A 23,262-nucleotide genomic window follows, 5' to 3' on the forward strand; every position below is an offset into this window, starting at 1 on the left:
TGAGTTTGCAACTTTGTTCAGAAAATGGTCTTATTTCCAGTTAAGGATACAATATTAGATGATCATTCCTTTATTCTTTTAACTCTTTGGCCAAAGAGTTAAATAAATTACTTTTCAATTATATTACACGTTTCTATGTAATATAGTGTGACAAACGTCTACTAAAAAATTCATAAGAAGGACTTAGTTTTAGAGGCCAGTATACAACTGCTTTCATTATTATGGTTTTAAAAAAACCAAAACAGCCCAATTCCTATTCTTTTATTTTAGAAAGAAAAGTTTTTATGCAACTGCTTAATGGTAGAAAAGTTTTGGTCTCTTTATTATGCCAAATAATTCATTTAATACACATCTAAACAAACATATGCTAATTTATCCCTATTTTATATCAAAAATTGTATTTGCAAGTTTAATGTATCACAAACAATGCTAAAATGATTGATTTGTTTGATGCAATCCCAGGCACAATTATCTTGGAGAAAGCCTGATTTCAAGTATATTTATTACCTGGAAGTAAATAATTTTAAAATGAGGTTACTTCTACCTAAATAAATGATGACGGCCTATATTAGTCAAACCATAAGTCCAACTAACTGACTGGGAGTGGCAATACCTCTTTCCAATATGTGACAAACATCTTTCCCAGCTTTGATATCCAAGATAATTTTAACCTAAAGTAGCAGGGATTGAACCCAGGCCCCTCTGTACAGAAAACACGTACTCTACAATTCAGCTTTGGCTCCTTCCTTAAACTATAGAACAGACAGCCCAATGCTATGCATGTTAAGGATAAATTTCAAAACCACAGATGAGATTTAATTATAAGAATTACGTTGCAGAAGGTTTGCAAGTCCAGTAGAACAAAGTTTTTATCTTTGCATTTTACAAGTATCCCCCCTGCATCTTCTTGTCACTTCTCACAATGTTCCACAGGGTCAACAGTGAAGCAGATTTTCAGAACGTGAGAGGAAAATATCAACTACTACTACTTCTGTGAGCAAAAGCTTCTGTGAGCAAAAGCTTCTGTGAACAGATCTCTCTCTCCCTCTCTTCTGTACAATGACTTTAAAAAAGAGCTCCAGAATTTTACATAGGTTTAACTTATCTCAGACTGGAGAAAAAGAGAGTGCTTCCAAACCTTCAGGTTTAAAAATTCGTAGACATCCATATTCATTAATCAAAGCAGCAGCAAAATATTTACGTTGTAAAAACAATTCAGTGTTTTATATTTTCACAAGAATATAATTATAATTAGATGCTCTGAATAAATTTTTTAGCACAGCCAAGTTTTGAAATATCTGAAATACACAAGAAAAAAATATAAACACATTTATTATACATAAATTGAAACATAATTTAAAATTGCTTGGAAATGTGTTACATTTCCGTTCCTTATACTCTTTCATTTTTTTTTAAAAAAAGATTTTTTCAAGATTTTACATTTAATGCAAAAATTTCACTGTTCTGGATAAAAGACTGTTTCTTCATTAATTTGCTAAAAAGTCCATTTGGGTTTGCAAGCAATGTTTCATGTTTTCCACACTCAATAATTCTGCCTTGATCAAGAACTGCAACTGAGTTAGCATTCTGAATAGTAGACAAACGGTGAGCAATAATGAGAACAGTCCTTCCTTCCATGAGCCGATCTAATGCATCTTGGACAAGGAATTCATTTTCAGCATCCAAAGCACTAATTCAAAAACAGAATCAAGAGAAAACATGTATTATTATCCCATATCACACATTAGGGGAGTTAGTTTGCTTTCATTTTATTTCAAGTTTCTTATAACTGACAATATTGTAAGAGTACTGAATCTATTTCAACGTAATCTATTTAAACAAAGCAGTAACACTGTATTTTTCTATAAAACACATGGCCTTTGGTACACTTTTTACAGTATTTATGTTACAAAGCTGTTTCAAACCCTAAGTGAATGACTACCTCCAGATGGAAGCTTCAGAAGCCTTGAGTCTAGCTGATCAGAAAATGTTCCAAGAAAGGAGGCAGTCCCTCCCATTTCCTCATATCTATCTATGATGATTGTGCAGCTTATGACTATAATGAATGGATTCTTGAGCCGTATCACCTAGCCTTCAGCTGTAGCATCCCATTGGCATGGTCCACTAGTATCAGAAACATCAAAATACACAGTCCCTTCCAACCTCTCCTTGGAGTAGACTGGAGTCATTTCAGGCATGCTTTTTTTTTTGACATTCTTTACTTGACTGATCCCTGAAGTTTTCTACTTCAAACTCATGACAGCAGTTATACATTTAGTCACCTAGGACAGACTGGGCCAGATTCGTACAAAAATGCACTATATTTTGTGAACACCTTAACTGTTTTAAAGAGATAGCATAATATTGCCTTCCACACACAATTCAACTTGCAAGGAAAAATAAACTTATTGGAAGATTATGGTATTTTGTAAATAAAAGAAAATATTACACATGCACAAACTAAACTTGGCCGCAAAGTCACAGCTTAACACTACAAAATAGTTGGAAGTCTGCTATCCTCACATCAGATTTTTCAGTGGCACTGCCTGCACCCTGAAAAGCCCCAGAGTCTACCTTGATTCTGACTGGACCACTTTCCACAGTGTCAGTTCTGTACACAGACAACTTGAGAACCCCAGCACCAATTAAACGAAAAGAAAGAATCGTATGTCTCCTCCAAAAAAGCTTTCCCTTTCTAAAATTGTCTCTGACCATCTCCTAGTCGTGTTATCAACAAACATTTTGCCATAGCAATCTATTATCCCCTTGACAGAGGGGTCTTTCTCAGTGACAGTGATTGAATCTCCCCAACACAGTTGTTAAACTTAGCCAAATTGGTTCTCCCCTTGTAAGCAGTTTTCTGCATTACAATTACAGAATCACAGGGATGACAGGAACCCTGACCTGAATCTTTTAATATTATCTCTCTTCCAGAGTAGTTCATGCTTCCAAGGAAATATTGGAGGGTTACAAACCGCCAAAAAATACGTATTGAATACGTATTAGGGTTAGGAAGGGGCGGTGCTTCTGCACCCCCCAACCCTAATACGTAGTCAATACGTACAATTTGGTGGCGCCCCTTCCACATGGGGGCTGCCATATTGACGTAGCGGACGCTGTGTGTCCGCACGTCGCATGACGCTTATGACGTCGCGAGTGCGCCATTGGCGCCTTGCGGCGTCATAACCGGGCCGCAAGAAGAAGCTCCATTTTGGAGCTTCTTTTTTGCTCCGCAAGGGAGTCGCACGGTTTGGCTGCTGTGGCTCCCTCGCGGAGCAAACAGCAGCGCCGGGAGACCGCCGCAAAGCGGCGGTTTGTAACCCACCATTGTGCCTAATCCTTGCTACAATGTGTTAACAAAGAATATGCAGATGTTTTTGATACAAATTCAGAGACGGTTAAAAAAAAGAGTGACGGTATTCAATATCTGGCACGGCAGCACATAGACTGCATATTTACCTGCAAGAAAGGACTTTAAAAAAAATCTAACCAAAACATTTTTCCACCTAGTTATTATATCGTGTCATTTTTATTACTTACCTTGTTGCTTCATCAAGAAGAAGAATTTTTGGATTCTAGAAAACAAAATAAATTTGTCTTTACTTGAACAGCTTTTTGAGGGCTGAAGACTGCAAATTTTAGAACAAGAATTGGAATGCCAATTTATTTACATAAGCAGGAAGATAAATGTATAACTTAGTGTTTTGACTTATACATGTGAAAATTACATTATATGAGCCTTGTGAGGCTTGGCAATCTCTCTGCAGAGAAACTTATTTAGTAAGCCCCTATTAAAAATGTCCACAACAGTCTCTCTTTGGCCTCCACCACGTTGCTACTGAACATGCCCAGGCCAAAAAGAAGTCAGGGAATTAGGGAGGGCTGCCTTTCTTTCTCTAGTTTAGGCAAGGGAGAGGTAATGAGGTTGGCATGATGCTTCCATGCCAAAAGGGGCTTCTTGCCTCTGGCTCTTGTCACTGTCTTCATGCTGAGTCCCTAATAGAGGCAGGTTGCTTTCCTTGCTCTTCTCCCACACACCCTTTTCAGGCTGCATTCTCGTTCTTTTCCCGCATTTATATTCCTTTTCCTATCTATATAGATGCAATCATTTTAAGATCACCAACACCATTTACGCACACACATATACACACACACAATTGTAACCCCTCAGATAATCAGATCCTCTCTTCTTTAGCTCTTCTTTTAAGTATATTCCTCCATGCATTTTTAAAAGGAGAGGAAAAGATTTGTTTGTTACATGCCCAGACAACATATCTATAGGTCATAGCAAAATCCTTAATTTTGGCCCCAAAATCTGCCCTTGACTTATACATGAGGTCAACTTTCATATGAGTATATACAATAGTTAAGAGGCCCCAAAGGGGCTGCTCCTTCTAGAAAGGGTTGTAGAGCAAGTTCCAAAACAGCCTAATTTTTACCTCCTCAAAAAAGATGCAGCAGACAGCAAAGTAACACACGCTCTCTCTCTCTCTCTCTCTCTCTCTCTCTCTATATATATATATATATATATATCTCAAACATGATACTGCCATAATTATTAGATTTCCAATTGAAAAAACTGAACCATGAAAAGACTTTTTGACACCTGTTTTTCAGTGTTCTCATTAGTTCTTTAAGACAGAGATATGCAAAAAGGTTTACCTTGAGAAGAGCCCGGGCAATAGCAATTCGTTGTTTCTGTCCCCCTAACAATAAAAAAATTAATTTTTAAAGCCAACATTTTTAAAATTTTGTCTTAATTGCACTTCTAAATTAAACATTGTAGAGATTTAATGCTCTCCACTAATCTCTATAAAGAAGTAATCATATGAAAGCATTAACCACATAAATACATTTTGAATATGGCAACACTTTACCTGAAAGAAGAACACCTTTTTCTCCAACTAAAGTGCCGAATCCTTTAGGAAAATTCTGGATGAAACTAGAAGCGTTTGCAATGTCAGCAACTTTCTCAATTTCTTCCATAGTAACTGCAGACGGGTCCTCAGCCCCATAGGCAATATTTTCAGCAATAGAGCATGAGAAAAGGATGGGTTCCTAATATGAATGAAAGAACAGTGAACATGGCAATACAGATTCACTATAATATATAGAAAAAGACTACAACTATAAGTGATATTATGCAACAAACATGATGAAAAAGAAAGCACTACATTAATAAATACAGAGTAATGTGCCCACACTGATGATTTTCAACTTTAAGAGGTGGAATTAAAATGGAACCCCCCCCCCCCAAAAAAAAAAAAAAGTTATTCAACATTCCCAAAGATTTGTCCAATGCTTACTATGGTAAAGTAGAGCAGAAGTAAATACTACAATTAAGAAACACAGCTTCTCTTCTTACCTGATTTACTGTTCCAATTTTAGTCCTGAACCAGAGTGGGTTTAGCTGACGAATGTCAACACCATCAACAGTGATACCTCCTTTAACAAATTAAAAGAATGTTAGATAACAGGGGTTGGGAAAAAGGAAAGAAATACAGAACAAAATCCCCCCCCCCCAAAAAAAAAACTACAACACTACACGTGCTATCGTGCTTTATAACAATATAGTTCAATTAGCTTTATAATACACAAAGACTCGGTCCTTCGTGTGGTTTTATATTTCCAGGAAAGAGAAGATTTCACTTTGGAGTGATATTAAAGACTTCTCTCTTTCTTTACTATGATGAGTCAGATAAATATGTGCCATATCCAATTAATTTAGAGGGCTGCAGGCCAGTATGTCTCACAAAAAGAACTAGAAGCCACATTCTCAGATGAGCCCTGAGAATGGGGTAAAAATACAAGATTTTCGTTGATTTGTATTGAATTATATTGTACTTTTTATTGCTGTAACCCACCCAGATTCTATGTGATAGGGCAGGATATAAATAAATCAGTATTATTGTTATTATTAAGATGAGCCTAATACATTTCTCTAAAGCCATGTTATACTTTTTTCCTTCTTCAAGAATAGACCAAGTCTTCATATATTTCTTCAAAAATAGAATAGAATATTAGTTATCCCACCCCTCACTCCCCATATCAGGTGCTGCTCTTTTCCCAATGACCTAGCACTACATTCTCCCTCAGCAGGCACTGGCCAGCAGCCTTTGAGCAGAAAATCTCTTCATCTTGTCATTTGGAAATCAATGTGGAACAGATGGCTGAGGGAGTTATTTCTTTCCTCTCAAGAGCAAAGGTCTGCACAAACAGTATGTAAATAACAACTGCTGACACATGGCATACAAATTCATACCTGAGATTGGATCATAAAGCCTAAGTAGGAGAGACACAACAGTCGATTTACCAGAGCCACTTGGGCCAACCAGTGCCATCACAGATCCTGCTGGGATGGAAAGGGTAAGGTCTTGAAAAACTAAAGTTTCTGGACGAGATGGATACGCAAACTGGATATTTTTGAACTCCAGAGCACCTTTGAAAGCATCCTGGTTTAACATGATACCCTCTAAATGAGGGAGAAAAAAGAGATAAGAACATTCATTGTTGAAGATATCCACCTATAAACACTTTTTAAAAAATAAATAAGGACCTACTGGTTCAAGTAGTCTGCATTTTAGTAGCTTCACTGTGCTATATTCACAATTACATCATTAAAAAGACAAAGGACTTGATGTGTGATTGGATATTGTCTTATGGATCTGGGTCTGCAAGTCTACAGTAAAACAGCTAAGCCACATCATCAGTAACAATAACAATGCAAAATTACAGATCTTGAGCAACAAAAGGAACATAATTTGGAGATAAGAGAACTGGGTGAAACAAATGGAGGTGGACTTGGAAATGTGTACAAAAGCAAAGGCAAGGTTATAGCCACCAGCTACACCCCTATCAAGGGCACACCAAGCCATTAAAACCAGCACTTCATATGTATATATGGCATTGTTACTGGTTAGGGAGCTAAACAACACTGATTATGACTATTTTTGCATTTAATAATGCAAAACATTTATGTCCTCATTGCCCAGGACACTTGTTTTCTAATTTGTAAGGTCCAAGATCCATTGATAGCACAATAAAGATTAAAAATAATCTAAGAACAAAATATCTCAGGCAATATATTGTCTGAATTTGATGATATCATGCAATTCACTAAATTGAGTTATCTGAATTTAATCATTACCAATGGTAAATGGTAAAATAAAAGCTATTAAACACAAAGCTATCTGAATAAGCATAATAATATGCTAATATCCTATGCCCATTCTTACTGGATTTTTACAGCATAATCCTATGCATGTTTTGTTAGAATAAGGAGCTTGTCACACTAATCAGTTTTTTCAGGATATTCTGCTTGAAAACCACTACTTGGGAAGGCAACAGAATTGCAATGCACTCTTTCATACCATCACTCCATTTGCATTTCAACGGTATACATTCCCAGTTAGCTTTCTCACATTAGAAATATGACAATATCATTTACACCACCTTGTCTGCTCTGTTCCCGATTGGTGTTGGTTTTTTTTAAAGGAAGCTATAGTTATGCAATAATGCAATTGAGCAACTACATAATGATGTCATTATGCCCACTCCAACCATTCCCTGCCTAGTTCAGGAAGGTGAAAACTTTGTACCATTTTTTGCTATGTGTTTTCCCATGAACCAACACATGCCTGATTCTGCTTTTGTATATTACTCTTTACATTTATTATTATTAACCTTTATTTATAAAGTGCTGTAAATTTACGCAGCGCTGTACATACAATCTTTTTAATTGGATGGTTCCCTGCCCTCAGGCTTACAATCTAACAAGACACAACACAAAAGGAGAAAGGAGTGGTGGTGGGGATGGGACCTCTCTAGTAGCATAATACATATAAAGTACATGGCAATACAGGAAATGATTCAATAAAACAGGCAACAAAAGAACGTCAAATAGCAAGTGACAGTTATGCAATGCCTGGGAACGCTTCCCTGAACAGGAGGGTCTTCAACTCCGTTTTGAAGCTGGTTAAAGAAGTGATGGCTCTTGCTCGCGGGGGAAGAAGGTTCCAGGCGTGAGGGGCAGCGAGTGAAAAGAGGCGAATCCGAGATGGGGCAGAGGAAATCCTGGGCTGTGACAGCAGCAGACCTTGACTACCAGAGCGGAGGGCCCGAGTGGGAAGGTGAGGAGAAAGAAGGTCTGATAAGTAAGGAGGGGCCAGCCCACGGAGGGCTTTAAACGTGGACAGCAGGAGCTTATACTGAATGCGGAAAGGGAGGGGGAGCCAGTGAAAGGATGCCAACACAGGAGAGATGTGGTCAGAGCGGTGGGCAGATGTGATAATGCGTGCAGCTGAATGCTGGACAGAAATTAAAGGACGGAGGTGAGAAAGAGGAAGCCCAGCCAGGAGGACGTTACAGTAATCAAGTCGTGAGACCACTAGGACACGGACCAGGATCTTGGCAGTGGAGGCGGAGAGATATGGTCGGATTTTGGCAATATTGTATAGAAAGAATCTACAAGCCTTGGCTGTGGTCTGGATCTGAGGGATACACGACAGAGAAGAATCAAAGAATCTCCAAGACTGCGGGCTTGTTGGACTGGTTGAATAGAAATGTTGTCTACAGAGACAGAAAAGGAGTGTTGAAGGGTGGGCTTAGGAGGAAAGACAAGAAGCTCCGTCTTGGACATGTTGAGCTTCAAACGCCGATGGCGCATCCACTGCGAGACAGCTGTGAGACTAGACGAAACTTGCTGTTCAAGCCTTGGAGAAAGGTCGGGGGTGGAAAGATACAACTGGGTGTCATCGGCATACAGATGGTAGGAAAAACCAAAAGAGCTGATGAGTTTACCTAAGGACAGTGTGTAGAGAGAAAACAGAAGGGGACCCAGAACAGAGCCCTGGAGAACTCCAACAGATAAGGGAACAGGAGAAGAAGTCTGACCGCCAGCAACCACTGCAAAAGATCTGCCAGACAAGTAAGATCTAAACCAGTCGAGAACAGAGTCTGAGAACCCAAGGTCAGAAAGTATATTAACTAGAAGAGAGTGATCAATGGTGTCAAAGGCTGCAGACAGATCAAGAAGGATGAAAACAGAGTAAAGGCCATTAGCCTTGGCCTGTAAAAGGTCATTCGAAATCTTAGTGAGAGCTGTCTCAGTAGAATGCCATTTTCTGTATATTTACTCTTAAACTTTCCCTGAAATCCATGATTTCTCTGAGCACCAAGCCTTAATAAGATTGCATCAAAACTATGCTATTGCACTGTGCTGTATGCCTTCAGGTTGTTTCCAGTTTATGTGACTCTTAAGGTGAATCTATCACAGGATTTTCTTGGCATGTTTCTTCAGAGGAAGTTTGCCATTTCCACCCTCTGAGACTGTGACTTGCCCAAGGTCACCCAGTGGGTTTCCATGGCGAAGCAGGAAGCAGAATCCTGGTTTCCAGAGTTGTAGTCCAATGCTAAAATCAGGATGCCACGTGGCTCATAATAGATTGGTAGGATACTAGGATTCTCAATTCTTCCCAAGATAACTGCTGTATCTTTGTCCTCCAGCATGTTTTTTACATTATTTTTAATAAGAATGAGTTGTCCTCCCAGCCAATCACAAGAGGTAGGCTGGGGTTTCCCTACTAGAGATCTCCAGGGAATCTCCAAGGAAGGAATAATGAAAACTACATTCAACCCAAGGTGATTAGTAGTAAACCATAGCAGGATAGGAACCACCGTTGGAAAGAATCGATTTCCAAATGACCCACCAGTGGTACAGCACCAAGAGAGCCATACAGTCATACAATGAGCTCCAGACAAAGATGACACTAACACAGTACAATTGTGATATTACAGTGTCATGTGAAATGCTTCTACACCCCACTGTGTTTAGCAAGCTTACTTGATAGGAAGTACAAAACTGCAGCCTTGGTCTTTGGATTGGATATGAATCTCATATGTGTTCTATATTAACATGGAGAATCTTTGGTCCTCCAGATGTTGGAGGCTACAATTCCCATAATTCCTTCACATTAACCTTTTTGGCTAGGGCTGATGGGAGGTGAATTTCAAACATCTGGAGGGCAAAAGGTTTCCCAGTCATCCACTAATGATAAATACCTCTTTCTGATATTTCTTAGTGTTTTGGTTTTACTTTACCAAAACATTTCCTCAGCTTGTCTTTCTGTGGTATGGTAATAATGTATTCATATCAAAAAATAGAGGCTACCACTTCATCTATCTGATAATATATTAAGTACCAAAAACTGTAATTTTGTCAGGTATGGCTGCATCAGACTAATATGGCTACCTATCCTTCTGAAATGACTCATGAGAAATTATTTTAATTTAAGAAAAAAATACTTATTGCATTCTGGCTTAAAATGTTTTGGGATATCATACCATCTTAATCAGTTGCAAAATATCAATGAAAACAGAGGGCCTACCATTAAAAGGAAGTTCTGGCTTTCGATCAATAAGTTCCCAGAGACGTCCTCCTGCACCTAATCCTTTCATTAGTTCAGAATAGAAAGAGCTTAAACCTAAAAAAATAAGATAAAAATTTATTGTTTATGCATGAATGATATAGAATATGTACTTTGGAGATTGAAATACATTAGCCTAATCACCATTACTGAATACTCATTCCAATGGCCCATGTTAATACACAACTTGAAAAACAGGTCTTGTACATTTGACAGTATAAGCTCAACCAATCCCTTTAAAAACAGGAGATTTGAATAGCTAGCTTGTAAAAAGTACATTCTTGACAGGAACAGTTCTTATAGAGGGCAATGCCCTTCCTCCCTCAATTCAAAAGGGTAAATGCACCTTAGCACTGCAGAAGGTGACCATATAGCACAGAGTTGTTTCACTCTCTCTCTTTTAACTAAAAGGCACTCTTGAAAAGGCTGGCAGTGCTACAGCTGTGAAGGAGGAAGCCTTCCTCATGATCTCTAGAACTTTTGGTCTGTGTACAGTTTAAAAGGCTAGATGAGTGTATCTACCAGGGAGGCACTGTGAGAAGTGGCCAGTCCCTATAGGTTACACTGAGATGTTATTTTTAAGAGGTCAGTACAGCTTTTACCACCTTGGCATTCCCATGATTTTGTCACTGTGTTAGACCTTTTCCTGTGCTCCCCATTGCAAATTTCCATTCTGTTTAATTCTTCTATTCACTCCCTGTAGGTTCAGTGCAGAACCATCATGCTTCTCTCACTACAAAGAGGCATATTTTAAGCTGCATTAAAACCAAAAAGCTTGCTGGCTTCCATTAGGTGTGTCCAACAGCCCTCTGTCCACGTTTCAAATTTGAGGGGGGTTATTCATCCTTTTCAATTCTTATGAAATGCATATTTACTTACATATCCACTCATAATCTACTCATATATACTTCCATTCTGTGCTGCACTTCAAGGCTGTGGAAGTGCATTCTAATGGTTTGTGCAGTCAGCTTCTGTATATTTCACAAAAGTAACGGTAAACAAAAAGCCTATTCTGATTCCTATATTTCCTATTTATATACTATATGCACAGTTTCACCCATGTTAAAACATTACCTTATTAAAAGAGGTTAAGTATTTTTGTGCTTTTAAAATGGTAGTATTTTTTACCCATCTGGTCTTAGAGGAGGGATAGAAATATTGCAAAAACACGCTGAGATCCAGTTAGATTGGTCATATTTTGAGAGTTTTCTTACTCTCATTTTGTATTGCACAATGTATTTTCCCTTCTTGTTTCCAATCAATGAATGTACATAACACAGTCAACAAAGGCTATTTCTCACTACTTTGAAGCTGTTTTACCATTTGCTACAGAAATTATTCAGTAACTAAATTCAGATCAATTCATTCAGTGTTTACCACATTTGGGAGTGGCCTGATCACATCTAAGTTGTGCTTTGTTTGTGGAAACACTGTGTTGCCAAGCATATTTTGAGTGGACTGCTTTCTGATACACGCTACATCAGTTATTTGAATTGCCTTTATCTCCAGTATTGCAGTAAGGTTGCAACAACACAACTAAAGGCCCTATTTATTTTCCCCAGTCAAGTTCTTAAAGATGCACTGTCTTAAATCAGTAGTTGCATGAAGGGTATGGATGTTCTGTTTCCCACAATAGCAAGTTCCCAGAATATTGTTAGATTTCATATTAGCAACTGATGGGAGCATTACCATGCTATTCCCTCTGTTCCATAATGCTGTTATAGACCAAGGTTTGCTTCTCCTGTGAGAAAGGTGCCACTGTTGCCGTATTTGACCTAAGGCATTAATGATGAAATAGATACAGCTGTACTGTATCTTTTATTGGGCCTAATCCTGCTGTTAAAATTTAACATGAGCATTTGAGTTCCCTACAGCTCTGTCAGTCAGAAATATAGTTATTTTGCAACTACGTACCTGGGCTATATATCATATGCCTAAAAGGAATGAACTTTCTGCATCAAGAAAACTAAGAGAAGGTGAATTCTGCCACATATATACTATGCAACCTATTCAGATTTGTATATATATTTTTTCATATAATCTATGGTTCAAAACACTGCAGAAAAAATCCAGTTTGTGATCACTTTAAGTGCCCTAGCTCAGTGCTAGGGAATTCTAGGAACTGTAGTTTTGTGAAGATATTTAGCCTTCTCTGTCAGAGAGCTCTAGTGCCACAATAAACTACAATTCCCAGGATTCTCTAGCACTGAGCCAGGGCAGTTAAAATGGTCTCAATCTCGATTATTTCTGTAGTGTGTTTTGAATTTATGCTTCCATATGTACTAAACAATTTAAAAATTGTCTAATTTATTCTGATTGCCTAGCGATGAAGGGGGACAGAGAACTATGTAGGACACAAAAAGCATATGACACTCTTATTGGTACAAACATTGTTCAGCTGTGCCTGGCTTTTTGGGACTTCATGTGCACACAACTTTGTGACCAATGGAACAATAACTGGATTTTTTTGTTTTGTTTTGAAAAAGTAGAGACTCCTAAGCTCCTAAATTCTGTGATCATTATTTAATTTTGATGACTTTCTGCACTGAAACTATGATGTTCACACTGAATCAAGATATTTACTAATGGATATAATTTACAATAAATTTAATGTATAGTGCTTCAAGAGCCGTTTGTATTAGTTACAGAACTTTCAAGGCCTTTAAATACTTTTTGTTATTAAATGTACATTTTATGATGCATACCTCCAATGCTTATGCCAACCCAGAAGGCATACATTAAGAAAGAAGACAGTTCACCAATAGTCATGTGGGCACTTCCCATCAGTAATCCTCCTTTGTACAGAACAGAGAGCACAATCAAATTCCCAGATAGCCCAGTCTGAGAAGAAGAAAAGGGAGAAAAAAGGCTGAAAGAGTAATACATCTTTCAATACAATTCTTCAAGCTACATCTTATAAAACACTGTCATATTTTTAAAATATTGATCCAAAAACCTATGCTCAATTCAACCCCCCCCCACATCAGATATACTCAGGAGGGGGAGCATCCTAAATGAATGAATGAAAATACAAACAGTTTCATCTCTGTTCTTTTACGTGGCAGAGGCTACATCAGGAAGGAACATATCCAATATATTTCTGGGAGGTATTTTTGGAATTCTAACTTTATTTTTGGTTTTATTTGGGGGAAAATACTTTAGAAAGCTTCCAAGGATAGCCAAATATATACTATTAGCCCCAAAAGTGCTCTAGTCCAATACTTCACAAGTTAACTGATGTGAGGAAGCAACAATTGGAGCTTTTTGCTACAATTATTTCCTGGAAATTGGGCAGAGACTGGCAGCCAATGGCTAAAGGACCAACACTGATCCAGTGAACACCATTTTGAATAGCAGTGCTCAAGTAGAAGCTAGTTCTGCTCACAATCCACATCTGATTTTCAGAGATTTCACCTGCTGCTGTCCTCTGGCCCACATTGAATATTGTTCTTTAAAGATTCTCCAAATCAGACAAGATACTTTGGGATATCAGGGAATGGCCAGGGGCTACAAGCAGAAAGGGGAGGTGGAAATGTCTGCTGGAGCAATTATGATACAACCAACTGCCTGCTTTATTACTCTACAGCTAAATCATTTGTATTTACATCAGTCACTAAAATATAGCCCTTGTAAACATCTTCAACTAATTTCTTTGAGAAGGATACCACTAGTCTCCATCTACAACTAATATTATAATTGGCATAAGAACTGCTTAAAAGGAATATTTATTTAATATTTAATTTCCATGTAAATGGCTCCAGTATCCAACCTGCACATTTACTCATTAAATAGTGCAGTTTCAGAAACAGTTGGAGAGTCTCTAGGGAAGCATCTAGCAAAGAAACTCTCTGAAGTGTCTGAGTGCAATGACCATAGTTAATCCTAACAAGCAAATCCTCAGTAACACACACACACACACACCCCAGAGTGTTCCATGTCCTGAAGTGTAACTCATAATTAGGCTTGCAAATAATTTTCTGTCAGGGCACTGTAATATATTAGCCTACAAATGGAAAACGAGCATGGCCTTGTGTACAACCTAAGAACATTTTAAATATTAAAGAAAAAGCCAGGCACATACCAAAAACACTGTGGATTCCTCACCTTTGTTTTATACTTACTGCTCCAAAGAATCCTGCTCGTGCTATGGCTTCCTTTTTGGCCAACTGTAGCACATAATCAACTTTGTTCTTATATTTCTCCATTTCATTTAGCTCTTGTCCAAAAGCTCGAACAGTTCGTAAATTTCCAATCCGCTCTTCTGCTAACTGCAGTAAATATTTTTTTTAAAAAAGAATTTATTCTAATCCAGCAGGCATGTTCTTATTGCATTTATGCAAAAAACAGATGGCATAAATTTTTGTTGAAGTATTTATATAAGCAAAAAGTTTATATACTATAAAAGGCATGTCTGAAGTTTTAGTTCTTCATGCTTCAAAGTAAATGGGAGTTGCTAACAGAAATGAATCAGTCTATTTCAAATCTGCGCCAGTTTCATGAATCTTATTTTAAAATAATCCTGTTTCTTCTTTCATGAATGATGGTGAGAGCTTTTTAAAACCACACATGTTTGTATCTAAATACTATACATATTTTATTGTATTTTCTCACAAAATGTGCAAAATCTGGAGAGATGTGAAATCAGAAAGCACAGCTTCATTTCAATTTGTGCATTAGTTTCAGAGATGCAAATTAGTTCACCCTGTAATGTAGACAGATCAAATCCTATGTGTTTACTCAAAAAGACCTTCCACTCAGTCCAGTGAAGCTTACTCTAAGATGAGTATAAGATCATAGCACAGGGTAACCTCAGCCTAGCATTAGCTTCAGCAACAGTACTGGACAGGTCATACAGAACAGTTATGCAATGACATAAGCTCAGCACAGTGGCATCTTATGCAGGCATGCTTTCACTTTACTGTAGTTTTAACAACCTATCCTCTCCAACAACTCAATATGCTAGGAACAAACAACAAAGAGAAAACTTCTTTATCCCACAGTAACAAAAAAAAGCATAATTTTCTGACTCAGCCTTAACTTTCATTTGAAAAGGAATTAAAAAACAAACAAGAAATGTTCCACATTCCTGTTGCCTCATTCTCTACAATTAATCCCCAGTGTTATCTGATTCTTTAACTCAACTTGAATCAGGAGATAGCTGAGCACTTGAAGGACATATCTAAACACAAGGGAAGTTCAGCATGATTTTTAAAAAATGTTTACTTTAACACTCACTTTCAAGAATTTTATTTTGAAATTTGAGAACTCTCTCTGATATGCTGTGTGTTCATCTATTATTTAATTAATTGTTGTGTGTTACAAGTCATTTCCAACTCTAACCTATGCTGAGGTTTTCTTGCAAGATTTCTCCTCATAGACTTCCTCTAAGGCTGAGGGAGTGTGACTTGCCCAAGGCCACCCAGTGGTATTCCATGGCTAATAAGAGAATCGAACCCTGGTCTCTTGGACTCCAAATTCAACACTCAAACCACTACACCATGTTGGCTCAGGTTCTATTATGTAATTACTTCTCATTATTCTTTCATAAGAGTTATCCTAAAGTTGTGTTTTGTTATGTGCTGCTTTAAAATAAACAATTAGAGAACCCACCTGTGTAGCATCTGCAAGAGAATCTTGTGTCATTCTAGTAAGTTTTCGTAAATATCTTCCATACAGCACAGCTACAAAAGCCAGGGGTGGCACCACACTCAGAACAAACATGGCAAGTTTGGCAGACACAAAAAACTAGAAATAAAAAGCAACTTGATTTCAACCTTTAAGCACAATTAAATAGGTTCTGCTAGTTCTGTTAACTGAAGGTGACGAAAATATAATCCAGTGCAATTTACAGTACTTTCAAAACTATACAAGTTTTTTTCAATCCACTTTTTATTTCCCAGCACTCTAGCACCACAAGAACTGAAATGCCTCAGCTCTAAAAAGAGCCAAACAGGCAGTGCTAAAGGGAATCCCTGCTGCCAGATTATTCCTTTGAAGCCAAACTGCAACTGTTATCACCAGTGATAGAATTTGTACTAAAAGTGGGAAGGTTGCAGCTCTATGCACAGGTGCTGCTCAGGGTCACAGATCAAACCCCACCCAAGTTACATGATACAGTTGCATCATGAGTCACAGCAGAAAGAACGGCCAAAACCTTACGCAATTGTGGCTACACATTTGTTGGATTAACTCCTCCACACACACTGATCTCTGAACCTCCTGTCATAAGAGGAAAGGTGCTTTGGATGCTTCCAGTACCACATGTACAAGCATTTAAGAGCACATGGCTTTAGATATCAGTATGTATTACAGTCCTTTGCACAGTTATCCATTTGTATCTGCAGGGGATCTGTTCTGAATCCCCCCCCCCCCCGTGGTTAACAAAAAACACGGGACCTTAAGTCCTGTTGTTTTCTATGGCAGCGCAGCATGCACACTACTGTGGCCACGTGCACACACCTCCATTACAAACAACGGGGAATTGCCATACGCGGAGCCTCAAATCCTCAGATAGCAAGGCCATGGATAAAAAGAGTGCACTGTATATCTTAAGAAAAAGAAATCTTTTGGCTGAGGTGGCATTGTATCCCTTAGGGTGAGATGTACATTACAATTATGAGGAACGACTCAGGGAGCTGGGGATGTTTAGCCTGGAGAAGAGAAGGTTAAGAGGTGATATGATAGCCCTGTTTAAATATTTGAAGGGATGTCATATTGAGGAGGGAGCAAGCTTGTTTTCTGCTGCTCCAGAGACTAGGACCCGAAGCAATGGATGCAAGATACAGGAAAAGAGATTCCACCTCAACATTAGGAGGAACTTCCTGACAGTAAGGGCTGTTCGACAGTGGAACAAACTCCCTCGAAGTGTAGTGGAGTCTCCTTCCTTGGAGGTCTTCAAGCAGAGGCTGGATGGCCATCTGTCAGGGATGCTTTGATTGGGATTTCCTGCATGGCAGGGGGTTGGACTGGATGGCCCTTGTGGTCTCTTCCAACTCTATGATTCTATGAATTTGGTAGAATATAACTCCTGATTCAAATTTGTTCTCCGTTCACTGTATTACATTGCTGTCACCAGATATAATTAAAGAATTCCTTAATACAGCATCTTTGCACAACAGTGGAATTTTGAATCCTTTGTAATATCAACTGAAGCATTTTGACTCTGCCAGGCAAAGGAAGAAGGAAAGACAGGAACAAGCAGACACATACCATCATCCCAACTGCAACTGAGGCCTGAGCACCAGCTCGTAGTCCATCAGAAAGGTTTTCAGTGACTGAACGGCCCAAGAGTGCCGTGTCTGAAGATAAGCGATTAATTAGCTCTCCAGTACTGGTTTTGTCAAAAAATGCTATCTCTTGTTTCAAGAGAGAGGAGAACATTGTTGCTCTCAGACGTTTCACAATTCTTTGTCCTGTAAGTGTCAAGAAGTGTGACAATTCATGACATAAAAGAATATGAGATAACAATATAACTCTTTTCTACACCAGATTCTATGCTGGACAAAATCAAGGGAAAACGTATTGGACAAAATGTGGTTTAGAACAGCATGCAATAGGGGAAACAGAAGATTAAAATGTCACATGCTTATGAATAACAATTTTGAACTGCAACAGCGACTCTCAGTATGGAATTAGAATTAGCAAGTGACAGTTAATCAAAATTTATCATTTCAGAATAAAACAATGCAGTCTTGAATGTGGAAATATTGGTCTGGAACTTCTCTCAGTAATTCTATATACCTCAGAAAGACAGATGATTTGACATTCTCACCCCAATTACCTGCCGTTTGCATGAGGTAGACACGGGTCGCATTGGCAGCAGCACCACACAAAAATATTCCACTTAGCAAGGCACAGAGGTTGGATAGGTTTTCTGTAAGGTCACCATTGGGATTTGTGTAAATGACATCAATAACTTTTCCCAAGAAAAAGGGAGCAGACATAGTAATAACGCTGGAAACAGTCAGAAAGCCAACAGCAGCTAGAAAAGAAAACACAACTCTTTTTTAATAACTGAAAATTTGATGTATGTTTTACATTTACACTAAAAACTAAATGGGGTGGGGGGGGGGGACTTCAGCTCTTTATAGTGATATGCTAGTAACCAAACCTTGAGTGCCCATAATATTCTAGCCAGGCCAAAGAAGCATGGTTTAAAGAGGAGTAGCCTCAATCTGCTACAACATGTATCTTCTGGGACAGTACAGTATTATGCATATCTATTCAAATATTAAGTTCTATACATATTCCCCTATTTATTCGCAGAGAAACATGAACAAGATTACAAATTTAAAGATTAAATGAAACCCACATGCTTCTGTGGAACATAGTCCACGTTTACAGATGAATGAAATGTCATTCTGAGTGGGCAGACATCCATAGTAATGGATGTAAGGATAACTGCTGAATTTGTATGTATGGCTCTTTACTGAAGAAATTAAGATCCTGGGAAACCCCACTGGCAATTAGATAAGCCCTGTTTATGGAGCACATGGCAGCTATGGAGCACACACAGCTCTACCCTTGGATGCTTTGCAGCAGTTCCCCACCTCCTAAGTGTCCATCTCTGCCTAATGCCCTGCCAGTAGAGCAGGAAATACTGGACCAGATGAATAACACAATCCAAATTGGTTCAAGGCAGCTTACTAACTAATAATTCTGCTTCATCAGTTTCTTTCCTTTAAAAAAACCCCTTTAATTTACAGAAACAGTGCCACCAATGAATCAGGTAGCAGACCAATACTAGTTCTGTGCATACATTCAAAGTGTATGCACCAAGGACAGAGACTGTGGAGGGAAATCCCATCCTCTTCATGAACACAATCTTCACTAGTAGAGTGAATTTGTACTAACTGCAGACTGCTATGCACATTTGCAGCCAAGAGCTAAGTATGGTCCAAAACATACTGCAGAAATAATTTCGTTTTAGACCGCTTTACTGCCTGGATCACTACTAGGGAATCATGGGAACTGTAGTTTATTGTGACACAAGAGCTCTTTGACAAAGAAGGCTAAATGTCACAGAACTACAGTTCCCAGAATTCCCTAGACCAGGGCAGTTAAATAGTCCCAAACTGGATTATATCTGCAATGTGTTTTGGACCTATGAGATCCATACACTGGTGAAAGGTCTGGAAACCATGCCTTATGAGGAGGAGGTTAAGGGGCTGGGTATTTTTAGTCCAGAGAAGAGAAATTCAAGGGGAGGTACGGTAACCATGTTTAAATATTTGAAGGGATGTCACATTGAGGATGGAGCAAATTTGTTTTCTGCTGCTTGGGAGACTAGGAAATGGAGAAACAGATTCAAGCTACAGGAAAAGAGATTTCACCTCAACATCAGGAAAAGAATCCTGGTGGAAAGAGCTGTTTGACAGTGAAACAGGATGCCTTGGAAACTGGTGAAGTTTCCTTCTTTGGAGGTTTTTACACAGAGGATGGATGGCCATCTGTTGGGGGTGCTTTTACTGTGTCTTCCTGCATGGAGGAAGGGGTTGGACGACAGCATGACACCCTTGAGGTGTCTTCCAACTCCACAATTCAATGATTTTATGTAAGGGCTAATGGTGAGCCCTGGGTCTGAAATGACTGGAAACCGTTGCACTGAGTCATTGTTAAATGGATAAGAGCTTATTTGCTGGGGCAGTCTGAGAAAGGAAAAGTTATCTCTGGGTGCAAGACACTGATGTTCTGGGTGTATGAAGCAAACATCTGGAAGGGAAAGTCCCTGCTAGTGGGATCTATGTCACAATTGAGGTGTGGTGGGGAGACAGGACCTGGCATATACTGGATATACTGGGGTGTGGTGGGGAGACAGGACTTGCCGTATACTGGAGCTACACTCAGACATAAAAATAAGGGACCATAGATGACAGTGTGTGTGTGTGTGTGTGTGTGTGTAGGATTGAGAGACAGAAAGAATGAACGAGAGAATATAACTACACAACTATGGTGCCAGAGAGTGGCAACCCATGGAAAGCTGCACACATCACCATTGCATGTACAGAAAGCTACATCAATCCAGTACTGAGTGTAGTATAGTGGTTTGAGTGTGACTCTGGAAACCAAGGTTCTAGTGACTAGTCTCTGCTCAGCCATGAAACTCTCTCAGCTTCAGGAGAAAACAATGGCAAACCCCCTCTGAACAAATCTTGCCAAGAAAACCCCACAACAGGGTAGCCTTAGGGCTAACATAAATCATAAACAACTTGAAGACAGACTGTCTATGAAGGAGAGTTAGCATGGTGTAGTAGTCTGAGCCTTGGACTAGGACACTAGAAGACCGGGGTTTGAATCCCTACTCAGCCATGGAAACCCAGTGAGTGACCTAGGGCAAGTCACACCTTCTCAGCCTCAGAGGATGGCCATGGCAATCCCCTTCTGAGGAAACTTGTCAAGAAATCCCATGATAGGTTCACCTTAGGCTTGCCATCAGTCAGAAACGACTTGAAGACATACAACAAGCCAATAAATAGTAGGCTGCTTGTCTATGAAGGCAACCCTGCAGTGCAGCGAATGAAGGGCAGGGCCTAGAAGCCAACAGGAAGAAGGAAAGACCATGGACTGTCCTTAGGTCTGATGCCTGTGATAGCCAGTTAGTGGCACCTCTATGAGTGTGTGTGTGTGTGTGAGAGAGAGAGAGAGAGAGAGAGAGAGAAACCGGGAGTGTAACAGAGGCTGCATCGGCACTACAGAAATAATCCAGTTTCAAACCACTTTTAATTGCTATGGCTCCATGCTATGGAATTCTGGGAAGTGTAGTTTGCTGTGGCATTAGCGGGCTGATTCAGAGACAAGCAGCCTGCTATTTATTGACTTGCTGTTGCTGTTGCTGTTGTGTGCCTTCAAGTCCTTTTCCTATTTATGCCGATCCTCTCATGGGGTTTCCTTGGCAAGTTTCCTCAGAGGAAACATTCTCTGAAGCTGAGAGAGTGTGATTTGCCTCCCCAAAAAACCAAACCCATGATAGGTTCACTTTAGGGTCATCGTAAAGCACCTTAGGGTCACGCATCTTGGTGCCACCAGAATTCCAGGGCAGTGAAAGTGGTGTCAAACTGGATTATTTCTGCAGTGTGGATGCAACCAGGGGGGGAAAGGGGGATCTCTTGGCAAGTCACACTCTCTCAGCCTCAGAGGATGGCTTCTGAGGGGGAAAACCCATGAGAGGGTCGCCTTAGGGTTGCTATAAATAGGAAAGGACTTGAAGGTACACAACAACATAGAATTGTAGTTGGAAGAGACCACACAGGCCACCCAGTCCAACCCCATTCAGCCATGCAGGAACTCTCAATCAAAGCATCCCCATTGACAGACGGCCATCCAGCCTCTGTTTAAAAACCTCCAGGGAAGGAGCCTCCATTACACTCCGAGGAAGGAGTTTGTTCCACTGTCAGACAGCTCTTACTCTCAGGAAGTTCCTAACGTTGAGGCGGAATCTCTTTCCCTGGAGCTTGCATCCATTGCTCCGGGTCCTGTTCTCTGGAGCAGCAGAAATCAAGCTCGCTCCCTCCTCGATGTGGCGCCTCTTCGAGGGCTAAGGACAACAACAACAGCGACAACAACAAGCTAATAAACAGCAGGCTGCTTGTCTCTGAATCACAACCATGAACTCCATCCCCGGAATCCCATAGCGCTGGACCGTGGCAGTGGCTCTTATCCCGGAGCACAGGCCCCTTTACCTGCCAGCCTGCCTCGCTCGGGGTGGGCCAGGGCCAGGAGCCTGCGGGCGTCGGATAAGGGCCGGCCGGGAAGGGGCAGCGAGGCTCCGGGGGGCTGGCCCGCCTTCTCCTCCGCCGCAGCCGCCCATGAAGAGGCCGCTGGGGAACAGGGGGAGCGGGGAGCCGCCGGGAAGAGGCAGCAGGGCTTCGGGGCCCATCCTGGGTAGAAGCCGAAGGGAGCTCCCGCGGGGCTCGGTCTCCGCCTGAGGAGCCGCGGCAGCAGAGGCAGGCGGGAGGCTAGGCCCGCCATGAGGCAACAACTGAGCGGCCTCCAGTCCTCCTTTGGGCGGGCTGCCCCATGAAGCGCAGCCCGCCTCGGCCCCAGCCCCTCCTGCAGCCGCCTGATAAGGCTCCTCCGGGATGAGGGAGGCGGCTCCGGGGAGAAAACCCCGCCGGAGGAGGGAGGGAACGGGAAGGCAGGCGGGAGGCCGGCCTCGGCCCGCAGTCCCTCCCTCCCTCCCTCCCTGGCAGCGCCCTCTGCAGAGGGAACGGGAAGGCAGGCGGGAGGCCAGGCCTCTAGGCCGCCCTCCCTCCCTCCCTCCCTCAGCCTGGCCTGGCCTTAGAGGGCGCTCCCGGGAGAGAGAGAGAGAGGAGAGAGGCGGGACCCCCTTCCTCTTCCTCCTCCTCCTCCTCCATGATGAGAGAAAGGTATCTCTTCATCTGGAGTGTGTCTGCTCCAGCCTCAACGCTTTCACATCTGGCCTAATTAGCCGCCCCCCCTTGCCCTCCCTCAGGCCCAGAAGGAGAAGGGAATGGCGGTGGGAAGGGGATCAAGGCCAGGGGTTCCTCTCTCCCTCTGAGGCCTGGACCAAGGCAGAGGGACTGGACTCTGGAGGGGACTTCTGCTTCTTAGCCCAGGCCCAATGGAGCTGGGCTGGCTGCATCTCTACCTCTGAGGTCGGATGGGGCACAGGGACCCCCCCCCCCCCCCAATGAATGTGGAAGAACCACAAACAGCAAAAGCACTCTGGATCTTCTCACACGAGCCACTTTCCCTCTGGGAATCATGGCTTCAGAAGTGTGGAGGTGGGATGGCCGCTGAGTGAAGCACATCCCGCTCTTCTCCCTTTGACGAATCGTTCGCAGAGAAGCCATTTCTGTAATAACAGGATCTTCTGTTA

At 40.8% G+C, this 23,262-nt stretch overlaps 1 protein-coding gene across 2 annotated transcripts; it reads right to left on the reverse strand.

The window, feature by feature from the left end:
* Positions 1-246: 246 nt before the first annotated feature.
* On the reverse strand, positions 247-22,547 carry LOC149310879 (ATP-binding cassette sub-family B member 10, mitochondrial-like). Of its 2 annotated transcripts, XM_089529940.1 has the most exons (13): positions 22,103-22,545; positions 18,205-18,405; positions 17,634-17,836; positions 16,035-16,169; positions 14,546-14,692; positions 13,130-13,265; positions 10,386-10,481; positions 6,263-6,472; positions 5,366-5,445; positions 4,878-5,058; positions 4,663-4,706; positions 3,541-3,575; positions 247-1,690 (listed from the first exon to the last, which is right to left on the reverse strand). In XM_089529940.1, the coding sequence occupies exons 1-13, from the start codon at positions 22,389-22,391 to the stop codon at positions 1,429-1,431; spliced, it is 2,019 nt and encodes a 672-aa protein (XP_089386066.1). In that variant the 5' UTR covers positions 22,392-22,545; the 3' UTR covers positions 247-1,428. The 2 variants fall into 2 exon arrangements, with proteins under 2 accessions (XP_089386066.1, XP_089386067.1); XM_089529941.1 differs by lacking the exon at positions 16,035-16,169 and having other exon boundaries at positions 22,103-22,547.
* Between the last annotated feature and the right edge of the window lie 715 nt (positions 22,548-23,262).

Source organism: Sceloporus occidentalis, unplaced genomic scaffold (assembly GCF_023333645.1).
Source record: "Sceloporus occidentalis isolate IW3139 unplaced genomic scaffold, rSceOcc1.0.p SCAF_6, whole genome shotgun sequence".
Classification (NCBI taxonomy): domain Eukaryota; kingdom Metazoa; phylum Chordata; class Lepidosauria; order Squamata; family Phrynosomatidae; genus Sceloporus; species Sceloporus occidentalis.